The 26,496-nt window shown below is 48.8% G+C and overlaps 1 protein-coding gene across 4 annotated transcripts; it reads left to right on the top strand.

The window, feature by feature from the left end:
- The first annotated feature begins 911 nt into the window (after nucleotides 1-911).
- GTF2F1 (general transcription factor IIF subunit 1) lies at nucleotides 912-18,797 on the top strand. 4 transcript variants are annotated; one of them, XM_063931139.1, is made up of 14 exons: nucleotides 912-972; nucleotides 1,964-2,000; nucleotides 2,807-2,853; nucleotides 4,120-4,192; nucleotides 5,948-6,141; nucleotides 6,221-6,391; nucleotides 15,620-15,828; nucleotides 16,892-17,033; nucleotides 17,123-17,181; nucleotides 17,321-17,434; nucleotides 17,514-17,587; nucleotides 17,666-17,807; nucleotides 17,921-18,044; nucleotides 18,305-18,797. In XM_063931139.1, exons 2-14 carry the CDS (start codon nucleotides 1,989-1,991, stop codon nucleotides 18,507-18,509), a joined length of 1,566 nt encoding a protein of 521 aa, XP_063787209.1. In that variant the 5' UTR covers nucleotides 912-972; nucleotides 1,964-1,988; the 3' UTR covers nucleotides 18,510-18,797. The 4 variants fall into 4 exon arrangements, with proteins under 4 accessions (XP_063787209.1, XP_063787210.1, XP_063787211.1 ...); XM_063931140.1 differs by having other exon boundaries at nucleotides 969-992; nucleotides 1,969-2,000; XM_063931141.1 differs by lacking the exon at nucleotides 912-972 and adding an exon at nucleotides 1,820-1,840 and having other exon boundaries at nucleotides 1,969-2,000.
- Nucleotides 18,798-26,496: the final 7,699 nt, after the last annotated feature.

The following is a 26,496-nucleotide window of genomic DNA, read 5'->3' as shown; positions in this document are numbered from 1 at the left end:
TCCGCAGTGCGACTGCGCCAAGTAAATTTGCTATGCAGTTAGGTTTTTTACTCACGGCATTACGAGGTTTTTTCTTTGTTCTGGTGATCGTAATGTGATTGACAGGAAGTGGGTGTTTCTGGGCGGAAACTGGCCGTTTTATGGGTCTGTGTGAAAAAACGCTACCGTTTCTGGGGAAAACGCGGTAGTGGCTGGAGAAACGGAGGAGTGTCTGGGCGAACGCTGGGTGTGTTTGTGACGTCAAACCAGGAACGACAAGCACTGAACTGATCGCAGATGCCGAGTAAGTCTGGAGCTACTCAGAAACTGCTAAGAAGTTTCTATTCGCAATTCTGCTAATCTTTCGTTCGCAATTTTGATAAGCTAAGATTCACTCCCAGTAGGCGGCGGCTTAGCGTGTGCAAAGCTGCTAAAAGCAGCTTGCGAGCGAACATCTCGGAATGACCCCCTATAGGCGGTTACAAGGCAAGTTATTTACAGCCCAAAAACCAAGTTCCATGGCTCTCGCCTTCTGCCATCACCGGCGGCCTTTTCCTGCTACAAAGCCTTCCAGCGCACCCTCCTGTTACCCTGGCCTCATTAATGAGGTGTACAGTGTGACCCTATCGCCGCAACTTCAGTAAGCGCGCTTACACCCCCTGATCCACATCTTCATCAGCTCCAATTATTGTTACTTATCTGTATTACCTTGTTATCCCTATCTGTATTACAAGTGCTCTGAGACACATTCAGTTTCTTGTAATTAGTAAAGTAATGTCCCCAACCAATTTCATACTCTTCTATCGCTTATAAACAGTAGTTTATACTGTGACAAAGTTACTGGAATCATGCCAGGGACCAAGAGGGCTGCTTAATAATTTGAACTCCAGGAACAAAGATGGCTTCTACTTGAGCGTGCCAGACTTCCGGGTGTTGGCGACGTTTAACCCGGAAGTAAGCGGTCATAACAGAAGGAAAGAGAGCAGTGTGCTGGTAAGGAGCAAGCTGAGCGTGTCAGTATAATGTATCACCTGGCTCCCCTCACTCATCCCGGAGTCATGTGGCTCCCATCGCTCATCCCGGCTCCTGTTCTCCCTGAGCCATTTCGTTCTCCCCACCCTGTGTGTGTGCCTGTCTGACCCCCGGCCCTTCTCCATCCCCACCCTGTGTGAGTGCCTGTCTGACCCCCGGCCCTTCTCCTTCCCCACCCTGTGAGGGTGCCTGTCTGACCCTCGGCCCATATCCATACCCACAATGTGTGAGTGCCTGTCTGACCCCCAGGTCCTCTCCATCACCACCCTGTGTGAGTGCCTCTCTGACCCCCGGCCCTTCTCCATCCCCACCCTGTGTGGGTGCCTGTCTGACCCCCGGGTCCTCTCCATCCCCACCCTGCGTGAGTGCCTGTCTGACCCCCGGGTCCTCTCCATCCCCACCCTGTGTGAGTGCCTGTCTGACCCCCGGGTCCTCTCCATCCCCACCCTGTGTGAGTGCCTGTCTGACCCCCGGCCCTTCTCCATCCCCACCCTGTGTGAGTGCCTGTCTGACCCCCGGCCCTTCTCCATCCCCACCCTGTGTGAGTGCCTGTCTGACCCCCGGCCCTTCTCCATCCCCACCCTGTGTGAGTGCCTGTCTGACCCCCGGCCCTTCTCCATCCCCACCCTGTGTGAGTGGCTGTCTGACCCCCGGCCCTTCTCCATCCCCACCCTGTGTGAGTGGCTGTCTGACCCCCGGCCCTTCTCCATCCCCACCCTGTGTGAGTGGCTGTCTGACCCCCGGCCCTTCTCCATCCTCACGCAGTGTGAGTGGCTGTCTTACCCCTGGCCCTTCTCCATCCCCACCCTCTTCTCCATCCCCACCCTGTGTGAGTGCCTGTCTGACCCCCAGCCCTTCTCTATCTCCACCCCGTCGAAGTGTCACTCAGTCTCCCCGTCCTGGCTGCTAAATTGATTCTTTGTTAATTAAATTTAACTTCCATTTCTTTCAGAATAGCCTGACTGCTATTACCAATCATGACGTCCCTGGTAAGTGTCCACTCAGTGTGCAGGATTTCCCTATGTGAGCCATTCCCTTTCCCCTTCCCCTTGTTTACTTCCCCACAGCCTTCTATATGGTGAAAGGTCCTGCCTCCTATCCACATGTCCTTCTGTCTGGTCTTATGTCCTCGCCTCATGTCCACACGTCCTTCTGTATGGTGATATGTCCTCCCCTCCTATCCACATGTTCTTCTCAATAGTGATATGTCCTCCCCTCCTATCTACACGTTCTTCTCAATAGTGATCTGTCCTCTCCTCATAGCCACACGTCCTTCTCTGTGGTGATATGGTGTCTCCTCATAGCCACACATCCTTCTGTATGGTGATATGTCCTCCCCACCTATCCACACGTCCTTCTGAATAGTGATATGTCCTCGTCTCCTAGCCACACGTCCTTCTGTATGGTGATATGGTGTCTCCTCATAGTCACACATCCTTTTCTGTGGTTATATGGTGTCTCCTCATAGCTACACATCCTTCTGTATGGTAATATGGTGTCTCCTCATAGTCACACATCCTTCTCTGTGGTGATATGCCCTCATCTCATAGCCACATGTCCTTCTGTATGGTGATATGGTGTCTCCTCATAGTCACACGTCCTTCTGTATGGTGATATGGTGTCTCCTCATAGTCACACGTCCTTCTGTATGGTGTCTCCTCATAGCCACACGTCCTTCTGTATGGTGATATGGTATCTCCTCATAGCCACACGTCCTTCTATATGGTGATATGGTGTCTCCTCTTAGCCACACATACTTCTGTCTAGTGATATGTCCTCACTCTTATGTTTGCAGGGGTCCAGCAGTCAGTCTGTCACAGAGTATGTTGTACGGGTTCCCAGGTGAGTAAATATTCCTATAGTATCATCTACCAGTCCCGGGACTCTCCCAGACAATGGTGGAGATGTATCAAACCATCTCCTATTCCCTAATTAATAATACGGTCATTTACAAAGGAGTTGGTTTTGAAAACCTGGTGGTCAGGATTTCAACCCTAATTGCCCCCTCCAGTAGCCTAACTCTACCTAACCCCCTCCCTCCTCAACCGCTAGTGTCTAAAGCAGTGGTAGCCAACCCTGGTCCTCGAGAGCTACCAACAGTTCACGTTTTCCTGCTCACCTAGTAGGTGCACAGGTGCAGTCATTACTCACTGACACATTTTAAAAGATCCACAGGTTGAGCTAATAGCTTAACTTGTGATTCTGTGAGGAGACCTGGAAAATGGTAACTGTTGGTAGCTCTCGAGGACCGGGGTTGGCTAGCCCTGGTCTTAAGCTAACCCCTGTTCTGACCATCGGGATTCTGGCCGTCGGTAACCTTACTGTCTGCTGGATCCCAACTGCTGGGATCCTGACCGCATCCCAACTGCTGGGATCCTGACCGCATCCCTTACAAAGTACTACTAATTCTTTGATACCACCCTATGGAAATTCAGCATATAAAGGGAACCCAGACAATAACACCGAGTCTTCCTTACCTGGTGTATTGGGCTCCCCAAGTGTGTGTAACATCAGGGCTGCAGTTGGTCTTTGTCATACAGGTGACGGGCTTGGCAATGCCCCTTCTCCGTTGACTTGTCATTCATGTGATTGGGATGTGAGACATTGACAATATACGCTGTTTGTGTCAGGAGGCGTGAAGGGGACAGGTGTCTGACTTTTCCAGGCCACAGATTAGTAGGGGCCCCAGGTTATCCCTTATGGACTCAAACACATGAGCATGACAAAGTGTAAGACACTCATTCATTAAGACCCCTCAAAGCATCCCTGCTGCGTAGTGTGCTATGTACGGAGCGTTTCAGTATCGTTGTGTGTTGCCTGTAGCACTGGCAAGAAACATACACTAATCAGTAAGCGTGCGTACAGGTTTATTCACTTTCAGTAAGGAAAGAGTCTCTGCTAATCTTATCAGTCTCAGCACCAGTACGTAGCTTCTCCACTAGGGGGCAGGGTCGGTGTCAATGGAAGGATTGTAATCTCCCTCTGCATACAACCTGTCGGCAAAAACTTAAATCCTTACCTTTAATGTTTACGTCAGGCCAGCTTCTCCTAACCGTCCGTCCGTAATACTATGTATAATTAATTATTCCATCTCCCTCTTTAATACAGGAACCCAAGTAAAAGATATAATCTCATGGCTTTCAATGCCGCAGATAAAGTGGATTTCTCAACGTGGAACCAGGTATGTTTGTATGTATGCCCTCCCTCCATACTAATTGTTTTATACCTTGATGCACATAAAGCATCTTTCATGACAGCTCCCAGTGCAGAGCATCACAGGGGCAGGGTTTTTTTTTTTTTTTCACCTTCTTAGTTTCTTGTCTGCTTATAATGTAAAGCCCTATAGGGATAATAGGAAAACAAGCCACTCTTGATCTAAAATATATTTCTAGATCAGTACTAAAGTAGTGACCCAAAAATGATGCCATGTAAATTAATTTTCCCAGAACTCTGTGCTGCTGTCTAGGTCTCCCTAACTTGTTTCAGTGAGGCTTTGAAATCAGGAAAGTACTGTTACGTATGACAGATATCCCATACAGATCACCCGTATAGTGGGAAGTAGCGCTGAGGACAGCTACAGCTGCCGGGCAGACGTGCAGAGGGCGGCTGTGATGTGGCTGTGCACGGAGGCATTTCTCAGTTTATCGTAACTGGCTGTGCTGATGTTACTATAAGGTTACACTGATGGTTCTGGGGAAGCAGACAGCTGCTACGCAGGCGTCCAGTGTGCTCGCGGTATGGCCGAATCGTGACCAGTGCTGAAATTCATTTGCAGCAAGTTCATAGTCTGCCGTTGTGGTACAACAAGTACCAGCAGGCTCAGACTTGTAGAACCTCAATACCTGGAGAGTCTTGGGTTACCCATCTCTAATTGAAAGGGATACCACCCTCAGCAATCTTTTGTGCTTAGAATCTAGTCTAGCACAGAGAGGTGTATATACCAGACTTGGTGTTCTCTACGAACTGCCTTGTTCCTGAACACACCCCTACATATACAGCCCCTAGTGATGTCACATGTACCCGTACCCATTACCCTACTTCCACAAGTTACTGTATTGGGAGAGGGTCATTGCATCTCGCATTGTCTGGGAGGACATAAAGGCATACTGGGGAAGAGAAGGCAAACAACCGATACTAAGATCTGTAAGCATACATCCTAGCACTATCGTAGGTATATATTCACAGAATACCTTTGTACGTTCACTCCCTAATCTAATATATAGGTAGAGAAACGGTAAGGACATCTCCTCAGCTACGTTTTCTACAGGGCACCATAAAAAGACCCCCCCCCCCCCCCCATCCTCCCAAAGGCAGACAGAGTATGTGAATTACTATCACAGAGCACGGAATCCTCTGTCTTCTCTGGGAATGTCTGGAATGCCGGGGAAGATATATCTAATATTTCATTCATTGATGTGTGGATTAATCCGGAGAAGACAGGACTACTTTGCTCAAATACAATACCTCAGAAGAGGGAGGAAAATTCCCTTTATCCATATGACTTTTATTTAGAAATTTCCATTCATTTATTTTTAGCCTGTCATAGGGAAAACATTTACACCGAGATCAGGCTGTGATTCTGCCAATATTCTGTTTGTGAAGCCTAAATATTTCCCCCCCCCTTCCCATTATTTAAGCTGGTTAAAAATGTAATTTAAAATAAAACACAGGGTGCTCTTTGTGGCTTTGGTGACTGTCCCTGGCAGGAGACACCCCCCCCCCCCCCCCCCCCCCCACACACACACACACACACACACACACACACACTCCCCCCCTCCATCTGGCCTTGTTCTGGGTTGGTTGAGCTGCACGACTGTGTTTTATTGGTGGTCACCTAATGCATCCCTAATTTTGTCTTTCAGGTAACGTTTATTATTATTATTATTATTATTTATTTATATCTTAAGTATCCTCCTATGATCCGTCTCCCTGCCAGGCTCGGATGGAACGGGACCTGAGCGCTAAGAAGATGTTTCAGGATGAGGAAACACCGGACTCTGGGGCTGGGAGTGAGTTTAATCGCAAACAGAGAGAGGAAGCCAGGAGGAAAAAGTATGGCATCATTCTGAAGGAGTTTAAGCTTGAAGACCAACCCTGGGTGCTAAGGGTCAATGGCAAAGCTGGACGCAAGTGAGTTATATAGGGGAGACGGGGGATAAGCAGTCCCTACATCCATGGACGGCTGTCTAAGCGACTTGTCATCCAACAGGTATAAAGGAGTGAAGAAAGGCGGAGTGACGGAGAACGCCTCCTACTTCATCTTCACTCAGTGCCCAGATGGTGCCTTTGAGGCATTTCCAGTCTCCAACTGGTACAACTTCACCCCTGTGGCCAAGCACCGCACTTTGACTGCCGAGGAGGCTGAGCAGGAATGGGAGAGGTGAGCAATCCGTTACAAGCCTGAGAGTGGGAGCACCGTACCTACAGGCTATTGATTTAACTTATGTGTTAAACTTTTATTTATCTTATGTCCTAGAAGATGTTGGGGTCCATATTAGTACCATGGGGTATAGAAGGGTCCACCAGGAGCCATGGGCACTTTAAGACTTTGATAGTGTGGGCTGGCTCCTCCCTCTATGCCCCTCCTACCAGACTCAGTTTAGAAAATGTGCCCGGTGGAGCCGGTCACAGCTAGGGGAGCTTCTAGAGCTCTTCTGGTTTTATTGTTTGTTTTTTTAAGATGTTAGGCACAGGGAGGCTGCTGGCAACAGCCTCCCTGCTTCGTGGGACTTAGGGTTGGACGCTACTCCCCCCCTCAGAGGTTAATGACCACTATCTCCGCTGACAGGACATTAAGCTCCTGAGGGTGATGATCGTTAGCCCCCGAGGCGACTGCTCACTCCCGCAGCTTGCCGCCACCCCTTAACAGAGCCAGAAGATCACGGTGGTGAATGTGACACCGGTGACCCGACAAGTGGGGAGCCGGTGTGTATGGCGGCAACAGGGTGTGAGCGCAGTACTGACACTGTGCTCCGGAAGGCTCAGCGGTACATCAGGTGCGGCGCTGTGAGATGCTCCCTGAGCCAGCGCAAATACCCTCAAAACTGGTCATTTCTACTATCGGGGGCATTAGTTCTGCTGCTAGTTTATAATACCTCAGCCCAGTATAATCCAGTAAAGTGCGGGAAGACTCGCCATGTTTGGGGGCAGAGCTTCTCAGAGCGGACCCAGCAGCTCACCAGCGCCATTTTCTTCCTGCAGTTCATCACTGAGAGACGCTGACAGGGAGCGCTGACCCTCCACACGTGCCCAGCTATCCTGTGCTGTACCCGGGGGTTGAAGAAGAAGGGGGGGGGCGAAGACTGTAATTTACTGTGTAATCTATTAAGGGGACACAGTCAGCGCCAGGCAGTTACTCTATCACTGCATACTGGGGCGCTGTGTGTGCTGGCTCCAATCTCTGTGTTTCTCTGAAGGTACTTGGGGAAAACTGTGTCTGACATTTTTCCTGTGTGTGTGTGTGTATGCAAATTCTCACATAACCATGTCCAGGGACTCTGTGTCTTGTTATTATTATCCTTTATTTATATGGCGCCACAAGGGTTCCGCAGCGCCCAATTACAAAGTACATACACAAATAATCAAACAGGAAAACAGCAACTTACAGTTGAAGACAATATAGGACAAGTACAGGGTAAATAAACATAGCTACATCAGCAGATGACACTGGAATAAGTATCAGGTGGCAGAAGACTGCTGGATTTGGTGCAGTTGAAGATTATTAAAGTAAGAAAGGATAAGCACATGAGGGAAGAGGGCCCTGCTCGTGAGAGCTTACATTCTAAAGTAGAGGGGTAGACAGACTGGAGTGAGACAGATGGGGTACATAGAGAGCGTAGATCAGAGGGTTAGGATGAGATTTGGCTGGGTTTGGTGAAGAAGTGGGTCTTGAGAGCCCGTTTGAAGTTTTGTAGAGAGGTGGAGAGTCTGAGGGGGAGAGGTAGGGAATTCCAGAGAAGTGGTGCAGCACGTGAAAAATCTTGGAGATAGGAGTGGGAGGAAGTAATCAGTAGGCAGGAGAGTCTGCGTGCATTAGCAGAGCGAAGAGGACGGGTGGGAGTGTAAAGAGAGATAAGGTCAGAGATGTAGATGCGAGAGGAGTGGGGGAGGGCTTTGTAAGCGAGTGCGAGAAGCTTGAAATGGATTCTGAAAGGGAAGGGGAAGGTCTAGTAAGAGAGGAGAGGTGGACGTAGTGCGTTTGGTGAGGAAAAAGCCGGGCAGCAGTGTTGAGGATAGATTGGAGTGGAGAGAGGTGTTTGTCAGGAATACCAGTCAGGAGGAGATTACAGTAATCCAGTCTGGAGATGACCAGTGAGTGGATAAGAGTCTTAGTAGCATCCTGGGTAGCATCCTGGGTCAGAAAGGGTCTGATCCTGGAAATATTTTTTAGATGAAAATGGCAGGTTTGTGAGAGGTGCTGAATGTGTGGTTTGAAGGAGAGGGAGGAGTCGAGGATTACTCCAAGACAGCGCACTTGGGGGGTAGAGGAGATAGTAGTGCCATCAATAGATAATGAGATTGTAGGAGGTGAGGTTATGCGGCAGGGAGGGAAGATGATCAGCTCAGTCTTAGACATGTTAAGTTTAAGAAAGCACTGGGACATCCAGGAAGAGGTAGCAGAGAGACAATTGGAGATACGAGTGAGGAGAGCAGGGGAGAGGTCTGGAGAGGAAAGATAGATTTGGGTGGCATAGAGATGATATTGGAAACCAAAAGAACTAATGAGCTTACCTGGTGAGGACGTATAGAGAGAGAAGAGGACCAAGGACAGAACCTTGGGTACCTCTACAGTTAGTGGAAGTGAGGGGGAGGTGGAGACAGAGAATGAACGGTCAGAAAGGTAGGAAGACAGCCAAGAGAGGGCAGTGTCACGCAGACCAATGGAGTGAAGGATTTGCAGTAGGAGAGGATGGTCCACAGTGTCAAAAGCAGCAGAGAGATCCAGTAGAATAAGTAGAGAGTAGTGTCCCTTAGATTTAGCAGCATGGTGGTCATTGCATACTTTTGTAAGGGCAGGTGGAGAGGACGGAAGCCAGACTGGAATGGGTCAAGCAGTGAGTGTGAGGAAAGAAAAAAAGAAAGGAAGTAAGGTGGTTGTAGACAATACGCTCAAGGAGTTTGGAGGCAAAAGGGAGGAGAGAGATGGGTCGGTAGTTGGAGAGAGTGTTTGGATCAAGGGTAGGTTTTTTAAGAAGGAAAGAGGTAGCGGAGGAGGCGGCAGGGGATAGGGTCAAGTGGGGAGGTGGTGAGGGGACAGGAACGAATGAGGGACATGACTTCCTCTCCAGATGCATGGGAGAAATATGTCAGAGTAGGTGCGAGGGATGGGGAAGGTTGGTAAGGGATGGGAGAAGGCTGGTTACTGATGGTCTGGTGTGATGTGATGTGATGTCCTGACGTATGGAGTAAATTTTGGATGTGAAGTAAGTGGCAAAGTCAAGAGCAGAGAGTGAGGAAGGGAGACAAGGTGGAGGTGGGCAGAGGAGAGAGTGGCAAAGAGGCGCCGGGGGTTGGAAGACTGGGAGGAGATGAGGTTCTTGAAGTATGATTGTTTAGCAAGAGAGAGGGCAGCACTGAAGGATGAGAGCATAAGTTTGAAATGGAGGAAGTCTGCCTTAGAGCGTGATTTCCTCCAGTGTTGCTCAGCAGTACGTGAGCATTTTTGCAGATATCTGGTGCATTTGGTGTGCCAGGATTGAGGTGTTAATTTGCGAGGGTGAATAGTGGTTGGTGGAGCAACAGAGTCAAGAGCAGAAGTAAGGGTTGCATTGTGTGTGGAAGTGGCTTGTTCAGGGCATGAGAGAGAGAGAGAGAAGTGAGTCAAACAGGGAGGAAAGGAATGTGGTGTCAATAGCCTCAATGTTAGGCTTAGTGATGGTAGCCTTAGTAGGTAGAGATGGAGAAGTCGAGAGAGAGGGGTTAAAGGAGAGCAGGTGGTGGTCAGAGAGGGGAAATGGTGAGTTGGAAAAATCAGAAATATCACAGTGGTGAGTGAAGACCAGATCCAGTGAGCTCCCATTCATATGGGAGGGTGAGGAGGTCCACTGGGAGAGACCAAGTGAAGTTGAGGTTAAGGAGTTTAGAGGCAGGGGATTGTGTGGGGATGTCAATAGGGATGTTGAAATCGCCTAGGATAATGGAGGGAATGTCAGAAGAGAGGAAGTGAGGAAGCCAGGAAGCAAAGTTGTCGATGAGTTTGGAAGCAGTGCCAGGGGGGCGGTAAATGACAGCTACTGTAAAATGGACTGGTTGGAAGAGGCGTATAGTATGGACCTCAAATGTAGAGAATGTAAGAGATGGTCCTGGTGGTATGAGTTGGTAGGAGTAACTAGAAGGTAAAAGGACCCCAACACCCCCCCCATGGCAACCCCCAGGTCGGGGGGTGTGTGTGTGAATGCGAGGCCCCCAGCAGAGAGAGAGCAGCAGAAGTAGTGTCAGAGGGCGTAATCCAAGTTTCAGTAATGGCATGTAGGTGTAGAGAGTTGGAAATGAAAAGGTAATGAGTGGGGACCAGTTTGTTACAAACAGATCTGCCATTCCAGAGGGCACAGGATAGGGGGTATGAGTTTGTGGTAGAGATGTGAATGAGATTATCAGGGTTGCTGTAGCGATGAGGTGAGATTAACTTGTGCGGCAGAATATTTATCTTCTCCAGAGGAATCCATTCCATGTACTCGGGAATGTAATATTTTGTCTCATCCTTCTGAATCCTAGCCCCAGTGGGTGGCTTCTATTAAGGGAATGATATCCCAGATTTCCACTAGGATTGCACATTGAGACTGAATCACAGATTTTAAAACAATCTGTGGAGGTTTTGTCTGGTTCTGTCCCCAATATCTCAAAATCCCCTGGTGTATCCAAGACACGTGCACTTGCTCAGTTTATGCAGGTCGACACAGACACCGACTCTGACACGGCAGAGGGTGATGCGGATATGCGGGGGAAGGGGGGGTGGCTTTCCTGGCAAGAGGGGTGCAACTCATGATTGAGGCCATTAGGGATGTGTTAAGCATTACTGACAAACCTCCGGAACAGGTAGAGGAGGCTTACTTTACAGACAATAAGAAGGCCTCCCTGACCTTCCCGGAGTCTAAGGAATTAAATGCCTTATTTGAAAAATCCTGCGAAAATCCAGAGAAAAAAATTCCAGATCCCAAAGATGGTTCTAGTGGCTTTTCCTTTCCCTGAGAATGATAGGAAAAAGTAGGAAAACCCCCCTGTAGTAGAAACCTCTGTATCTAGACTGTCTAAAAAGGTGGTTTTACCTGTCCCTGGGTCTACCGCTTTGAAAGAACCGGCTGACCGCAAAATTGAAACTACACTCAAATCTATATACACTGCTTCAGGAGTGGCGTTAAGGCCCACTATTGCCTGTGCATGGATTTCTAAAGCCATAGTAAAGTGGTCAGGCACATTACTTAGAGGACTTTGATTCTATGGATAGAAGTGACATTGATTTGTTTTTATGTAACATACAGGATTCTGCGGGTTTCATGGTGGAAGCCATGAAGGACCTGGGTAATCTGACTGCAAGGACATCGTCCATGGCTGCTTCAGCACGCAGGGGTTTCTGGCTACGCCAATGGTCTGCAGACGTGGAATCCTGGAGAAGTGGGGAGAACCTACCCTTCACAGGTCAGGCTCTATTTGGGGAGGTATTGGATGCGTGGATCTCCACGGCAACCGCTGGTAAGTCAACCTTTCTTCCCCCAGCCTCTCGGACGACGAAGAAACCTTTGTGTACGTCCTCTGTGCAGTCCTTTCGGTCTGCCAAAGCTAAAAAGTCCTAGGCTCCTACCACTTTCTTCAGAGGTGGGCAAGCAAAATCCAAAAAACCTGCACCTGCAGGTTCCCAAGACCAGAAACCTGCCTCTGTTTCCTCAAAATCCTCAGCATGACGGTGGACCTCCCTGCCTGGAGAATGGGCAGGTGGGAGAGAGGCTCAGACGTTTCAGTCACGTCTGGGTGTCATCCGGTCCGGATCCCTGGGTACTGGATATTGTGTCCCAGGGGTACAGATGGGAGTTTCAGGAGCTCCCACCCCACAGGCTCTTCAAATCAGGCCTGCCAGCTTTGGGATGCCTGACAGACAGGGCTATCCTTCAGGACGCCATTCACAAATTGGAAAGGTCACATGTAATTGATCTTGTTCCATCTCCTCTGGTAAACAAAGGTTACTATTCAAACCTGTTTGTGGTACCGAAACCAAATGTCAGGCCGATTTTGAACCTGAAATCGCTAAACCCTTATCTAAGCGAATTCAAGTTCAAAATGGAGTCTCTGAGAGCGATGAGCTCAGGGCTGGAGGAGGGAGAGTGTCTGGTGTCCTTGGACATCAAGGATACGTACCACCATATCCCAATTTGGCCGCCACACCAGTATTATCTCAGATTTGCGCTGTTGGACTGTCACTATCTGTTCAAGGCGCTGCCGTTCGGCCTCTCCACAGCACCGAGGGTGTTCACCAAGGTAATGGCAGAGATGATGATTCTCCTCCGCAGGCAGGGGGTGAATATAATTCCTTACTTAGACAATCTGCTGATAAAGGCATCTTCCAGGGAGAGGTTGTTGTAATCCATTGCTCTCGCGACTCAACTGCTCAGGGACCATGGATGGATCCTGAATCTTCCAAAATCTCATTTGGAGCTGACAAGGAGATTGTCTTTCCTACGGATTATCCTCGACACGGAAGTGAAGAGGGTATTTCTATCGGTAGAAAAAGCGTTCGTGATCCAAAGTATGGTCCGGGATGTCTTGAAGCCTACCCGGGTATCGGTTCATCAGTGCATTTGCCTTCTGGGGAAGATGGTTGCCTCCTACGAGGCTCTTCAGTACGGAAGATTTCATGCACAGTCCTTCCAACTGGATCTCCTGGACAAGTGGTTGGGATCTCATCTGCATATGCACCAGATGATACGTCTGTCACCACAAGCCAGGATTTCCTTCCTGTGATGGCTACACTTGCCACACCTTCTAGAGGGCCGCAGGTTTGGGATTCAGGACTGGATCCTTCTAACCACGGATGCAAGTCTCAGAGGTTGGGGCGCAATCACCCAAGGGGAAACCTTCCAAGGAAAATGGTCAAGGCTGGAATTCATTCTTCCAATCAACATTCTGGAACTAAGGGCCGTGTACAACGGTCTTCTACAAGTGGCACATCTTCTACAAGATCTGGCCATTCAGGTGCAGTTGGACAATAACGACGGTGGCCTACATAAACCGACAGGGCAGAACGAAGAGCAGAGCTGCGATGTCAGAGGTAAAAAGAATCCTCCTCTGGGCAGAGAGGCACGCGTTGGCGCTGTCAGCAATCTTCATTCCGGGAGTGGACAACTGGGAAGCGGACTTCCTCAGCAGACACGATCTCCATCAGGGAGAGTGGGGCCTCCATCCGGGGGTGTTCACGGAGGTGACAACTCTTTGGGGTGTACCTCAAATAGACATGATGGCCTTCCATCTCAGTAAGAAGCTTTGGAGGTACTGTTCCAGGTCCAGAGACCTGCAAGCAGTGGCGGTGGACGCCCTGGTAACTCCATGGGTGTTCCAGTCAGTGTACGTGTTTCCTCCACTTCCTGTCATTCCAGGGATTCTAAAGCTCATAAAGAGAACAAGGGTTCAGGCAATCCTCATTGCTCTGGACTGGCCAAGAAGAGCTTGGTACGCGGATCTTCTGGAACTACTACTGGAAGATTCGAGGCCCCTCCCTCTCCGGGAGGACCTTCTGCAACAGGGGTCGTTCGCTTATCAAGACTTACCGTGGCTACGTTTTGACGGCATGGAGGTTGAACACCAGATATTAGCTCGGAAGGACATTCCGAACAAAGTTATTCCTACCCTGATTCAGGCTAGGAAAGGAGTAACGTCTAAGCATTACCATTGCAATTGGAAAAAGTACAGATGGGTCCACAGTCATCTTGACTAGTTTTCTGCGCCTAGTCTCAACATGACTTATTAGCATAAACCCTTCATCTATTGTTCTCAACTGCAATACAATACAGAGAACAATACAGCAGGGAATTAAGTCCGACTGGCCAGTCTCAGTTAATCCTATTAAAGGTCAAGATAAAGTATGTATCTTGGTGTGAATCCAAGAAGTATCCTATGGTGGCGTTTCAACTAGGACGGTTTCTCCTCTTCCTGCAAGCAGGTGTGGATATTGGCCTGCGTTTGGGATCCGTGAAGGTCCAGATTTCGGCCTTATCCATTTTCTTCCAAAAACAGTTCGCTTCCCTCCCTGAGGTTCAGACTTTCTTAAAAGGGGTTCTGCACATCCAGCCTTCCTTTGTGTTTCCTACGGCACCTTGGGATCTTAACGTGGTGTTACAGTTCCTTCAATCAGATTGGTTCGAGCCTCTCCAGGAGGTTGAGGTCAAGTTTCTCACGTGGAAGGTTGTGACTTGGTTGCCTTTTGCTTCTGCTAGACATGTTTCGGAGTTGGGGGCTTTGTCTTATAAAAGCCCCTACTTGATATTCCATGAAGATAGAGCTGAGCTCCGGACACGTCATCAGTTCCTTCTGAAGGTTGTGTCGGCATTTCATATCAACCAACCTATTATGGTGCCAGTGGCTACTGACTCCTCAATTCCGTCAAAGTACTTGGATGTTGTAAGGGCTCTGAAAATCTATGTGAAGAAAACTGCTCGTCACAGGAAATCGGACTGTATGATCCCAAGAAATTTGGGTGTCCTGCTTCTAAGCAGACGATCTCTCGCTGGATCAGGCTCACTATCCAGCATGCATATTCTACGGCAGGCTTGCCGTGTCCTAAATCTGTTAAGGCCCACTCTACTCGTAAGATGGGTTCTTCCTGGGCGGCTGCCCGGGGGGTGTCTCGGCTTTACAACTTTGCAGAGCGGCTACTTGGTCTGGGTTGAACACGTTTGCTGAGTTCTACAAGTTCGATACTTTTGTCCTCTGAGGACCTGAAGTTTGGTCAATCAGTTCTGCAGGAGCCTCCGCACTCTCCCTCCCGTTCTGGGAGCTTTTGTACATCCCCCATGGTACTAATATGGACCCCAGCATCCTCTAGGATGTAAGAGAAAATAGGATTTTAATTACCTAGCGGTAAATCCTTTTGTCGTAGTCCGTAGAGGATGCTGGGCGCCCGCGAAGCACTTCGTGATCCTGCAATGGTTACTTTGTTCAGTACTGCTTTGTTCTGGGTTGAGTACTGTTTTTTGTTACTAGGTTTGGTAATGATGTTCAGCCGTTGCTGAGGTTTTTTTTTTTTTTTTTTTTTTCCCCCCCAAGCTGGTTAGCTTGGTTTGCCTTGTATGTGTGAGCTGGTGTGAATCGCGCCACGATCTGTGTAAAATCCTTCTCGCGAAGTTGTCAGTCTCCTCGGGCACAGTTTCTAGACTGAGTCTGGTAGGAGGGGCATAGAGGGAGGAGCCAGCCCACACTTTCAGTCTTAAAGTGCCAATGGCTCCTGGTGGACCCATCTATACCCCATGGTACTAATATGGACCCCAGCATCCTCTACGGACTATGAGAAAAGGATTTACCGGTAGGTAATTAAAATCCTATTTTTAATCGTTGTTGTACAATTTTAGGTTTTGCTTTCCTTTGTCCAGTACAACGTTTACGTTTCACTTTGCATCATTTACAGACGAAACAAGATCCTTAACCATTTCACTATAATGCAACAGCGTCGCCTTAAGGACCAGGGGGGAGATGATGATGATGACGAGGATGGGGGCAAGCAGGACAAGGGCGGGAAGGGCAAGAAGAAGAAGAAAAAAAATGACCTGAAAATCCATGACCTTGAGGATGATCTTGAATTGAGTACTAGTGAGAGCGAGGGGAGTGGAGAGGATGGTGAGCGATGGGAAATGAGGGGGTGGGCAGTTCCAGGATTATATGGTGGGGTACATTTATATGAGGAAATTTCAGTGTCCGGAACAGTGACGCTTGTGTCTACTACTTGGTTATTGTTGACTTTAGGAAAACTGTATTATAATCATTTATTATTGGGGGTGCGTTATTTCTTATATAAGTCACCTAGGAGATTCACCTAGGCTTCAGACTTTCTTATGGTTATTTAACACCTCCATGACTTAAAGTTTACAGTAGGGGGTGCATACTGGCGGTCAGATGACCGATGCCTGAATTCCAACACCACTCTGATTCCCGACGCCAGAACACCGACCACCGTCATATCGAAGGTATTGGGTTGACTGTTAGGGATAGACACTAGAGGGGCAGGAGTTATCCCTAGCCGCCAGCCTGGCTGGTGTGCTGGTGTCAGTCATGTGACTGTAACAAGTATCACACCCCATTATCCCATATATTAAAGGCACTCTCAACTCCTGTACACTTTCTGTAGGTTGTGAAAAGTTTAGCTGCTAAGCTGGTTACCCACAGGAGCGATATCTGCTTGATACGTCATTTCCTGCTGAATCGTAACAACATATTGGCCGGAACATATACTGTGTGCAGCCAATCTGCGCGCGTCCGCAGTCGTTGGCAATGTCTCCCAGTCAGCCGTGCTGCACGGCCAAGCGGACTATATCACATGCGGTGCCGTGCAGTGTAACAAAGGACGGAACGAGGTATCGTTCCGCCCTTTATTACATTGTTCTGATGTGTACCGCAGATACAATATGGCGGCCCACTGGCCGCCATATCATCCGGGTACACATCGCTCCAGAAAAGTCTCCCTTCATAATGCACAGAACATCATAAATAATGTTACTTTCCACTCTGACTGTGAAGTAACTAGGTATAATAAGTGTTAGGGTGTCTTTAGTGTAGTAGGGTAATATATGTACAGTGCCGTTCTAGTAGAAACTGTTAGCGTCTATGACTGCGTGAGGTGATCAGAGGGTGTAGGTCTGGGCAGGAAGAGTGACATCCTCCTTTTAATGTTTCCTGACACAAGGTGAGGGCGGGCCTAAAGCCCAAAAGAAGTCTGCTGCGGGCAAGAAGAAGAAGGGGAAGAAATCTGAGGACGAGCCCCTGGAGGACAGTGATGATGGCGACTTTGAGGGACAAGAAGTGGATTATATGTCTGATGAGAGCAGGTAACAGGCCACTGTGGATAAAGGGTTTGGTGCGATGCATGAGATCTGGGACATCTGTTTGCTCATTGTTACTTTTTCTTTCTCTATAGCTCAGACGATGAACATCCTGAGAAGCCAAAGCCCACAAAGGAGGAGGAGCATCCTAAAGGTAACTAATGGACAAAAACATTAATACCATTGTTCCATTGGATGCATTGGACTCGCTGTTTCTCCCCCTACACCTGAGAATGAACCATTAGTCACAGGCATGTCTAATGGGATAGGTAACAATATGTGAAACCCTGCAGGAATTGACGAAGGCAGCGAGAGCAGTGAGGAAAGTGAAGAGGAGAAGGTAGAGGAGGAAGAAGAGGAAGAGGAGAAGAAAGCCCCCACGCCTCAGGAGCGGAAGAAGAAGAGAGGTGAGACCCGTTTATTATTAACCAACAATGGCCCATTCATTCATGTTTCCCCACTAACGGTCTCTGTCTCTTCCTCCAGACAGCAGCGATGAGTCGGATACATCTGAGGACAGTGACATAGACGGAGAGGCTTCCTCTGCTCTCTTCATGCAGGTAAGCAGGGAAACCAGCAGAACACAATTATGCCTACATCTACTGTAGCCTCTAGTTATGATCTGTTTCTCCTTCTAGAAAAAGAAGACCCCTCCAAAGAAGGATAAGAAAGGGGGCTCCAATAGCAGCTCCCGTGGTAACAGCCGGCCCGGGACTCCCTCCCCTGATTCGGGTAACACCTCTAACACTCTCAAAGCAGCTGCCAGCAAACTGGAGCAAGGTGAGACTGGTGGATAAGGTGTGACCGTAAGGCCTGTAGCTGCTGGTAGCCCTCTTCAGCTATGTTTCCATCTCTATGCACGTCTGTATGGCTACTGTTCTTCTGTCTCTCAGGTAAACGTGGAGCTGTCTCTCACACTCCGGCTGCAAAACGTTTGAAAATGGATTCTGGGCCTCAGAACGCATCGGGAAAATCTACCCCGCAGCCACAGTCTGGCAAATCTACACCGTGCAGCGGGTAAGTGGCTCTGTAATCAGGTAGAAGGGGAGAGGTGGTGGGCCAGATGTGATAAAGCAACAGCAGACCCCACTTACTGTAGATGTTATCTTGAATCTTGATATGTCCATGTCACTCAGACTAGGTATGTTGTCCTTCCTCAGAGTAAGCTTTCATGTCCAGGATGCTGGTAATTCCCAACCACAGAACTTCAGTTTTGGTCATTAAGAGGCTAAGGAAGAAGTAATGTTTATATCTATTGCCTCCCCTCCCCCTCCCAGGGACATACAGCTGACCGAGGAGGCCGTACGACGGTACCTGACCCGCAAGCCCATGACAACCAAGGACCTGCTGAAGAAGTTCCAGACCAAGAAGACGGGTCTTAGCAGTGAGCAGACTGTAAATGTGCTAGCCCAGATTCTGAAGAGACTTAATCCCGACCGCAAGACCATACATGACAAAATGCACTTCTACCTAAAGGAATGACCCCGGGTGCTGCCGTAGTGACTGTAAATACGAGCCCTGCACACAACACCCATCGGACCTCCACCTGTAGAGGCTCTGGGGGTAAACGTGTCATCACAGGGGGCTCAGTGGAAGCCGCTGTCTGGGGACCTGTGAATGGCGCTCAGTTGTGTCACGGGTATGTGAGATTTCGTATTTTTGTTTTTGGTTTGAGAAAAAACAAACCTTCCGAGTGTTACAGTATTTAAATGGTATTTGTTTTCTTATTCGAGGAGCGATGACTATTAAAAATGAAAAATTTGTTTTTAATTATCTCCTGCGTTCTTTGTGTTACAGTCTGATCAGAATGTGGTTCTCTGCGCCAGCATCTCATTCTTAGCAGCTGTTTGTAGTGTGGGCAGTGCCCGGATGCAGTTGGCTGCTGCCCTGTCTGAATTATTCACATTCTGAACAGCAGTCGAAACCCTTTCTCTTTCCCCTGGAAATTTGCCATATTAGAGATCTGGAGTAATTTGGGGGATGCGGGAACGCTGGTGTACAGTGGTGGCCCAGAAGTGAATGTACTTTGACCTGGCCATCTTTTTAATATGTTCACCAAGACTGTACAGGCTTCATATGGTAACTTCCAGCATGCCAGCTTTGAAAGAAAGCTGCTTTTGTCATTTTTTTTCCTCTACCCATGTGTTCCCTCTTTATCCTGTTCTGTGGGGCTTGGTTAGGGATAACTAAGACTTTCTGCAAGGCACAAGGGGAGGAGTTGCAGCAAGGGCTGCAAGCCCTAAGTGGGAGGAACTATAGCTAGGGCTGCCAGGTAGAAAGAAAAGGGAGGAGTTAAGGCCGGGCCCGTCAGACACAAGGGGGAGGAGATATGGCTCGGGGCTGCCAGGTACAAGGGGGAGGAGTTATAGCCAGGACTGCCAGGCTTTAAATTGCCTGTACTCCCTATGGTACCACTATATCCCATCAGTGTGCCTGGAGTTGATTTCCAAGTGTGGCATTTGCATTTGGAAACTGTTGCTGTGAATCCACAACAAAAACAATCCATCAGAGAAATCGTGGGAACCTTGGGAGTGGCCAAACAGTTTTGTATATTCTAAGACAGTGGTTCTCAAACTCTGTCCTCAAGACCCCACACAGTTCACATTTTCCAGGTCACCCAGCAGCTGCACTGTGCATCACCAACTGTCACATTTAAAAAATCTACAGGTGACTTGCAACTCATGAACCGTGTGGGGTCCTGAGGACCGAGTTTGAGAACCTGTGTTCTAAGAAGAAAAGGAATGTACGGATGAGCTCTGCAACACAAATGGGCCTGGAGATCCACGGAAGACAAAAGTGGTAGATGATCGCAGGATCCTTTCCATTATGAAGAGAAAAAAAACACTTAAAAACATTCAGAGTAAAGAACAATCTCCAGGAGTTAGGCGTATCACTATCTAAGTCTACCATAAAGAGATTTCACAAGAGCAAATACAGAGTGTTCTGTACAAGGTGAAAACCATTCATAAACCTGAGAATAGAAAGGTCAAATTTAGACTTTGCCAAAATAAACATCTGAAAAAGCCAGCCCTGTTCTGGAACAGCATTCTTTGGTCAGATGAAACTAAGATCAACCCGTACCAGAGTGATGGGGAGAAAAAAGTATGGAGAAGGCTTGGAATGTCTCATGAACCGAAGCATACCACATCACCTGTAAAACACAATGAAGTTATGGTGATGGCATGGCTTCCAATGGAACTGGGTCACTAGTGTTGGTGATGTGACAGAAGCAGCCAGATGAATTCTGAAGTGTATAGCGCTATACTGTCTGTCCAGATTCAGCCATATTTAGCAAAGGTGATTGGCTGGTGCTTTACAGTCGGGGGCAGATTGGCCTTAGGGATCACCAGATAGATTCCTGGTAGACTGTCTGTGGGGCCTGCTTTGTGTGTTGTCATGTGGCAACACCCCCCCACATGACAGGGAGTATACTGCATTGTCCCCATTCATTCTGTTCCATCTCTGCAGTACAGCAACTCTGCCATCCAGTGATGCTGTCATGGCTACATAGTATGTTATACCTCTTGTGCTGCCCATGTCAGGCCACTTCTACAAAATTTTAGTGCCACTTAAGTTCCCAATCTGCCCCTGGTCTCTGATACAACTGCAGAAAAAGACGCAAGGAAGGCCGCAATTACGTACAGTAAGGTCCTATGAGGAGGGATCCCGCCCCCCTTAACAAACCCCTCCCCCTCGTCAATTTCCCGGGCTGATTTTCCATCCGAATCCACCCTTGTTTAAAGTACAGATGGACAATGACCCTAAACATACTGCGAAAGCAGCCCAGCAATGAAGTGGAATATTCTGCAATGGCTGAGTCCATCACCAGATCTCGGCCTGATCAAGCATGCATTTCACTTCACTTGCTGAAGACAATTCTAAAGGTAGAATGACTCATGAACAAACAACAACAACAACTGAACACATCTGTAGTATAGGCCGGGCAAAGCATAACACAGGAGGAAACCCAGCATTTGGTGCTGTCCATGGGGTCCAGATATCAGGCAGTCATTGCAAAAGATTCTCCACAAAGTATTAAAAATGAAAATTTTATTTATGACTATGTTAATGTCAAATTATATTTGAGCCTCTGAAAGCAGCACTGTGTATAGAAATGGTTGAAACCGCTTGCATTAAAGCTGAAAGCCTGCACTTCAATTGCATCTCCATTGTTACTTTCAAATCAACTGTGGTGGCCCTAACTGTATATAGTAAGTGTCTACGGCACAGTGATCAACACTTGTGAAAACCAATATACCACATAGCTCCTTCCTCTTCTGCTGCCCTGTCCCTGTCTGTGTAATCTTCTATCCTTAAGGTGTGTACACACTGAGATTTCGACTTTTTCGTGTGCGATATGGGCTATCGGGATCGCAAGGTGGCTTTCACCTTGCGATATGCACTAACTTTCCTTGCGATTTTGACTCGTATAGTCAAAATCTCACCGTGTGTACACACTTACTTTTCTGCCGCCCAGTTCCTCTGTGTAACCTTTTATCCTTACTCTTTTCCAGCCCTGTCCCTCTATGTAGCTGTCTATCCTTACTTACTCTTCTGTTACCCTGTCTCTGTGTAATCTTATATCCTTAAGCCTTATACACATTAGACGAGAAAGTAAAAGATCTCGCTAACTAGGACCAATCTGAGTGAGATAGTTCACAAACTCCTCCAGTGTGTACACTCAATGTCATTAACGATGCGCGTTCCCACGCATCGTTAACGACCCCCTCCCTTGTCTGAACATGTAGAGATGAGGGAGGTCCTCATTAACGACAGCCGTGCTGCAGATGCAGCATGGCCGTTGTCCCCACCCCACCCCCTGCCATCGCTCCCTTCAATGCTGGCATTGGCAAGTGTGTATGCACTTGCCGATGCTGGCACCCCGCCGCAGCCAATATCTGCGTCAGTGGGGACTCAGTGTGTACTGGGCTTTACTCTTCTCCTGTCCTGACCCTCAGTGTTGTAGTCTCTCTTTACACTCCTGCCACCCTGTACCCCTGTGTAGCCATCTCTCCTTACTCTTTTCCTGTCCTGTCCCTCTGTGTAGCCATCTCTCCTTACTCTTTTCCTGTCCTGTCCCTCTGTGTAGCCACCTCTGCTTACTCTTCTCCTGCCCTGTCCCTCTGTGTAGCCATCTCTGCTTACTCTTTTCCTGTCCTGTCCCGTCTCTCCATGTAGCTCAATATCCTTACTCTTCTCATGCCCTGTCCCTCTGTGTAGCTGTCTCCAGAGCTGGCCCTAATCAAAATGATGCCCTAGGCAAGATTTTGGCTGGTGCCCCCTAGCACTGTCACTAGTTCCGCCTCTGACCCTGCACCCCTTTCCCAGCACCATCACTGCTCACCCATATCAGTCCTCATTTTGGTGTTCCTACCCCCTATTTCTCTAACGTCCTAAGTGGATGCTGGGGACTCCGTAAGGACCATGGGGAATAGCGGCTCCGCAGGAGACTGGGCATAGCGGCTCCGCAGGAGACTGGGCACATCTAAAGAAAGCTTTAGGACTATCTGGTGTGCACTGGCTCCTCCCCCTATGACCCTCCTCCAAGCCTCAGTTAGATCTCTGTGCCCGGACGAGAAGGGTGCACACTAGGGGCTCTCCTGAGCTTCTTAGTGAAAGTTTTAGTTTAGGTTTTTTATTTTCAGTGAGACCTGCTGGCAACAGGCTCACTGCATCGAGGGACTAAGGGGAGAAGAAGCGAACTCACCTGCGTGCAGAGTGGATTGGGCTTCTTAGGCTACTGGACATTAGCTCCAGAGGGACGATCACAGGCCCAGCCATGGATGGGTCCCAGAGCCGCGCCGCCGGCCCGCTTACAGAGCCAGAAGGCAGAAGAGGTCCGGAAAATCGGCGGCAGAAGACATCCTGTCTTCACCAAGGTAGCGCACAGCACTGCAGCTGTGCGCCATTGCTCCTCAGCACACTTCACACTTCGGTCACTGAGGGTGCAGGGCGCTAGGGGGGGGGCGCCCTGAGCAGCAATAAAAACACCTTGGCTGGCGAAAATACATCACATATAGCCCCCAGGGCTATATGGATGAATTTTAACCCCTGCCAGAATCCATAAAAAAGCAGGAGAAAAGTCTGCGAAAAAGGGGCGGAGCCTATCTCCTCAGCACACTGGCGCCATTTTCCCTCACAGCTCAGTTGGAGGGAAGCTCCCCTGGCTCTCCCCTGCAGTCACTACACTACAGAAAGGGTTAAAAAAGAGAGGGGGGCACTAATTAGGCGCAGTATTAACAATACAGCAGCTATAAGGGGAAAAACACTTATATAAGGTTATCCCTGTATATATATAGCGCTTTGGTGTGTGCTGGCAAACTCTCCCTCTGTCTCCCCAAAGGGCTAGTGGGGTCCTGTCCTCTATCAGAGCATTCCCTGTGTGTGTGCTGTATGTCGGTACGTTTGTGTCGACATGTATGAGGAGAAAAATGATGTGGAGACGGAGCAGATTGCCTGTAATAGTGATGTCACCCCCTAGGGGGTCGACACCTGAGTGGATGAACTGTTGGAAGGAATTACGTGACAGTGTCAGCTCTGTATAAAAGACAGTGGTCGACATGAGACAGCCGGCTACTCAGCTTGTGCCTGTCCAGACGTCTCATAGGCCGTCAGGGGCTCTAAAGCGCCCGTTACCTCAGATGGCAGATATAGACGCCGACACGGATACTGACTCCAGTGTCGACGGTGAAGAGACAAATGTGACTTCCAGTAGGGCCACACGTTACATGATTGAGGCAATGAAAAATGTTTTACACATTTCTGATAATACGAGTACCACCAAAAAGGGGTATTATGTTCGGTGAGGAAAAACTACCTGTAGTTTTCCTGAATCTGAGAAATTAAATGAGGTGTGTGATGATGCGTGGTTTCCCCCCGATAACAACTGATAATTTCTAAAATGTTATTGGCATTATATCCTTTCCCGCCAGAGGTTAGGGTGCGTTGGGAAACACCCCCTAGGGTGGATAAAGCGCTCACACGCTTGTAAGGGCTCTACCCTCTCCTGAGATGGCCGCCCTTAAGGATCCTGCTGATAGAAAGCAGGAGGGTATCCTAAAATGTATTTACACACATACTGGTGTTATACTGCGACCAGCAATCGCCTCAGCCTGGATGTGCAGTGCTGGGTTGGCGTGGTCGGATTCCCTGACTGAAAATATTGATACCCTAGATAGGGACAGTATATTTTTGCCTATAGAGCATTTGAAAGATGCATTTCTATATATGCGTGATGCACAGCGGAATATTTGCCGACTGGCATCAAGTCTAAGTGCGTTGTCCATTTCTACCAGTAGAGTGTTATGGACACGTCAGTGGTCAGGTGATGCGTATTCCAAACGGCATTTGGAAGTATTGCCTTAATAAGGGGAGGAGTTATTTGGGGTCAGTCTTTCAGACCTGGTGGCCACGGCAACAGCTGGGAAATCCACGTTTGTACCCCAGGTCGCCTCTCAACATGAGAAGACGCCGTATTATCAGGCGCAGTCTTTTCGTGGACAAGCGGGCAAAATGTTCCTCATTTCTGCCCCGTGACAGAGGGAGAGGAAAAAGGCTGCAGAAATCAGCCAGTTCCCAGGAACAGAAACCCTCTCCCGCCTCTGCCAAGCCCTCAGTATGACGCTGGGGCTTTACAAGCAGAATCAGGCACGGTGGGGGGCCCGTCTCAATGAATTTCAGCGCGCAGTGGGCTCACTCGCAAGTAGACCCCTGGATCCTTCAGGTGATATCTCAGGGGTACAAATTAGAATTTGAGACGTCTCCCCCTCGCCGTTTTCCTAAAGTCGGCTTTACCGATGTCTCCTTCTGACAGGGAGACAGTTTTGGAAGCCATTCACAAGCTGTATTCCCAGCAGGTGATAATCAAGGTACCCCTCCTGCAACAGGGAACGGGGTATTATTCCACACTGTTGTGGTACCGAAGCCGGACGGCTCGGTGAGACCGATTCTAAATCTAAAATCTTTGAACACTTACATCCAGAGGTTCAAATTCAAGATTGAGTCACTCAGAGCAGTGATTGCAAACCTGGAAGAAGGGGACTACATGATGTCTCGGGACATCAAGGATGCTTACCTTCATGTCAAAATTTACCCTTCTCACCAAGGGTACCTCAGGTTTATGGTACAGAACTGTCACTATCAGTTCAGACGCTGCCGTATGGATGGTCCACGGCACCCCGGGTCTTTACCAAGGTAATGGCCGAAATGATGATATTCCTTCAAAGGAAGGGAATTTTAGTTATCCCTTACTTGGACAATTCCCTAATAAGGGTAAGATCCAGGGAACAGTTGGAGGTCGGTGTAGCACTATCTCAGGTAGTGTTGCGGCAGCACGATTGGATTCACAATATTCCAAAATCGCAGCTGGTTCCGACGACTTGTCTTCTGTTCCTAGGGATGATCCTGGACACAGTCCAGAAAAAGGTGTTTCTCCCGGAGGGGAAAGACAGGGAGTTATCCGAGCTAGTCAGGAACCTCCTAAAACCGAGCCAAGTCTCAGTGCATCAATGCACAAGGGTTCTGGGTAAAATGGTGGCTTCCTACGAAGCAATCCCATTCGGCAGATTCCACGCAAGAACTTTCCAGTGGGACCTGCTGGACAAATGGTCCGGGTCGCATCTTCAGATGCATCAGCGGATAACCCTGTCACCAAGGACAAGGGTGTCCCTCCTGTGGTGGTTGCAGAGTGCTCATCTTCTAGAGGGCCGCAGATTCGGCATTCAGGACTGGGTCCTGGTGACCACGGATGCCAGCCTGCGAGGCTGGGGAGCAGTCACACAGGGAAGGAATATCCAGGGCTTATGGTCAAGCCTGGAGACATCACTTCACATAAATATCCTGAAGCTAAGGGCCATTTACAATGCTCTAAGCTTAGCAAGACCTCTGCTTCAAGGTCAGCCGGTGTTGATCCAGTCGGACAACATCACGGCAGTCACCCACGTAAACAGACAGGGTGGCACAAGAAGCAGGAGGGCAATGGCAGAAGCTGCAAGGATTCTTCGCTGGGCGGAAAATCATGTGATAGCACTGTCAGCAGTATTCATTCCGGGAGTGGACAACTGGGAAGCAGACTTCCTCAGCACGACCTCCACCCGGGAGAGTGGGGACTTCACCCAGAAGTCTTCCACATGATTATAAACCGTTGGGAAAAACTCGACAGGTATTGCGCCAGGTCAAGGGACCCTCAGGCAATAGCTGTAGACGCTCTGGTAACACCGTGGGTGTACCAGTCAGTGTATGTGTTCCCTCCTCTGCCTCTCATACCCAAGGTACTGAGATTGATAAGATGGAGAGGAGTAAGCACTATATTCGTGGCTCCGGATTGGCCAAGAAGGACTTGGTAACCGGAACTTCAAGAGATGCTCACGGAGGATCCTTGGCCTCTACCTCTAAGAAGGGACCTGCTCCAACAAGGACCCTGTCTGTTCCAAGACTTACCGCGGCTGCGTTTGACGGCATGGCGGTTGAA

Source organism: Pseudophryne corroboree, chromosome 6 (genome assembly GCF_028390025.1).
Source record: "Pseudophryne corroboree isolate aPseCor3 chromosome 6, aPseCor3.hap2, whole genome shotgun sequence".
Lineage (NCBI taxonomy): Eukaryota > Metazoa > Chordata > Amphibia > Anura > Myobatrachidae > Pseudophryne > Pseudophryne corroboree.
Note: the sequence above shows the minus strand (reverse complement) of the source record. Positions and strands in the feature narration are given on the sequence as shown.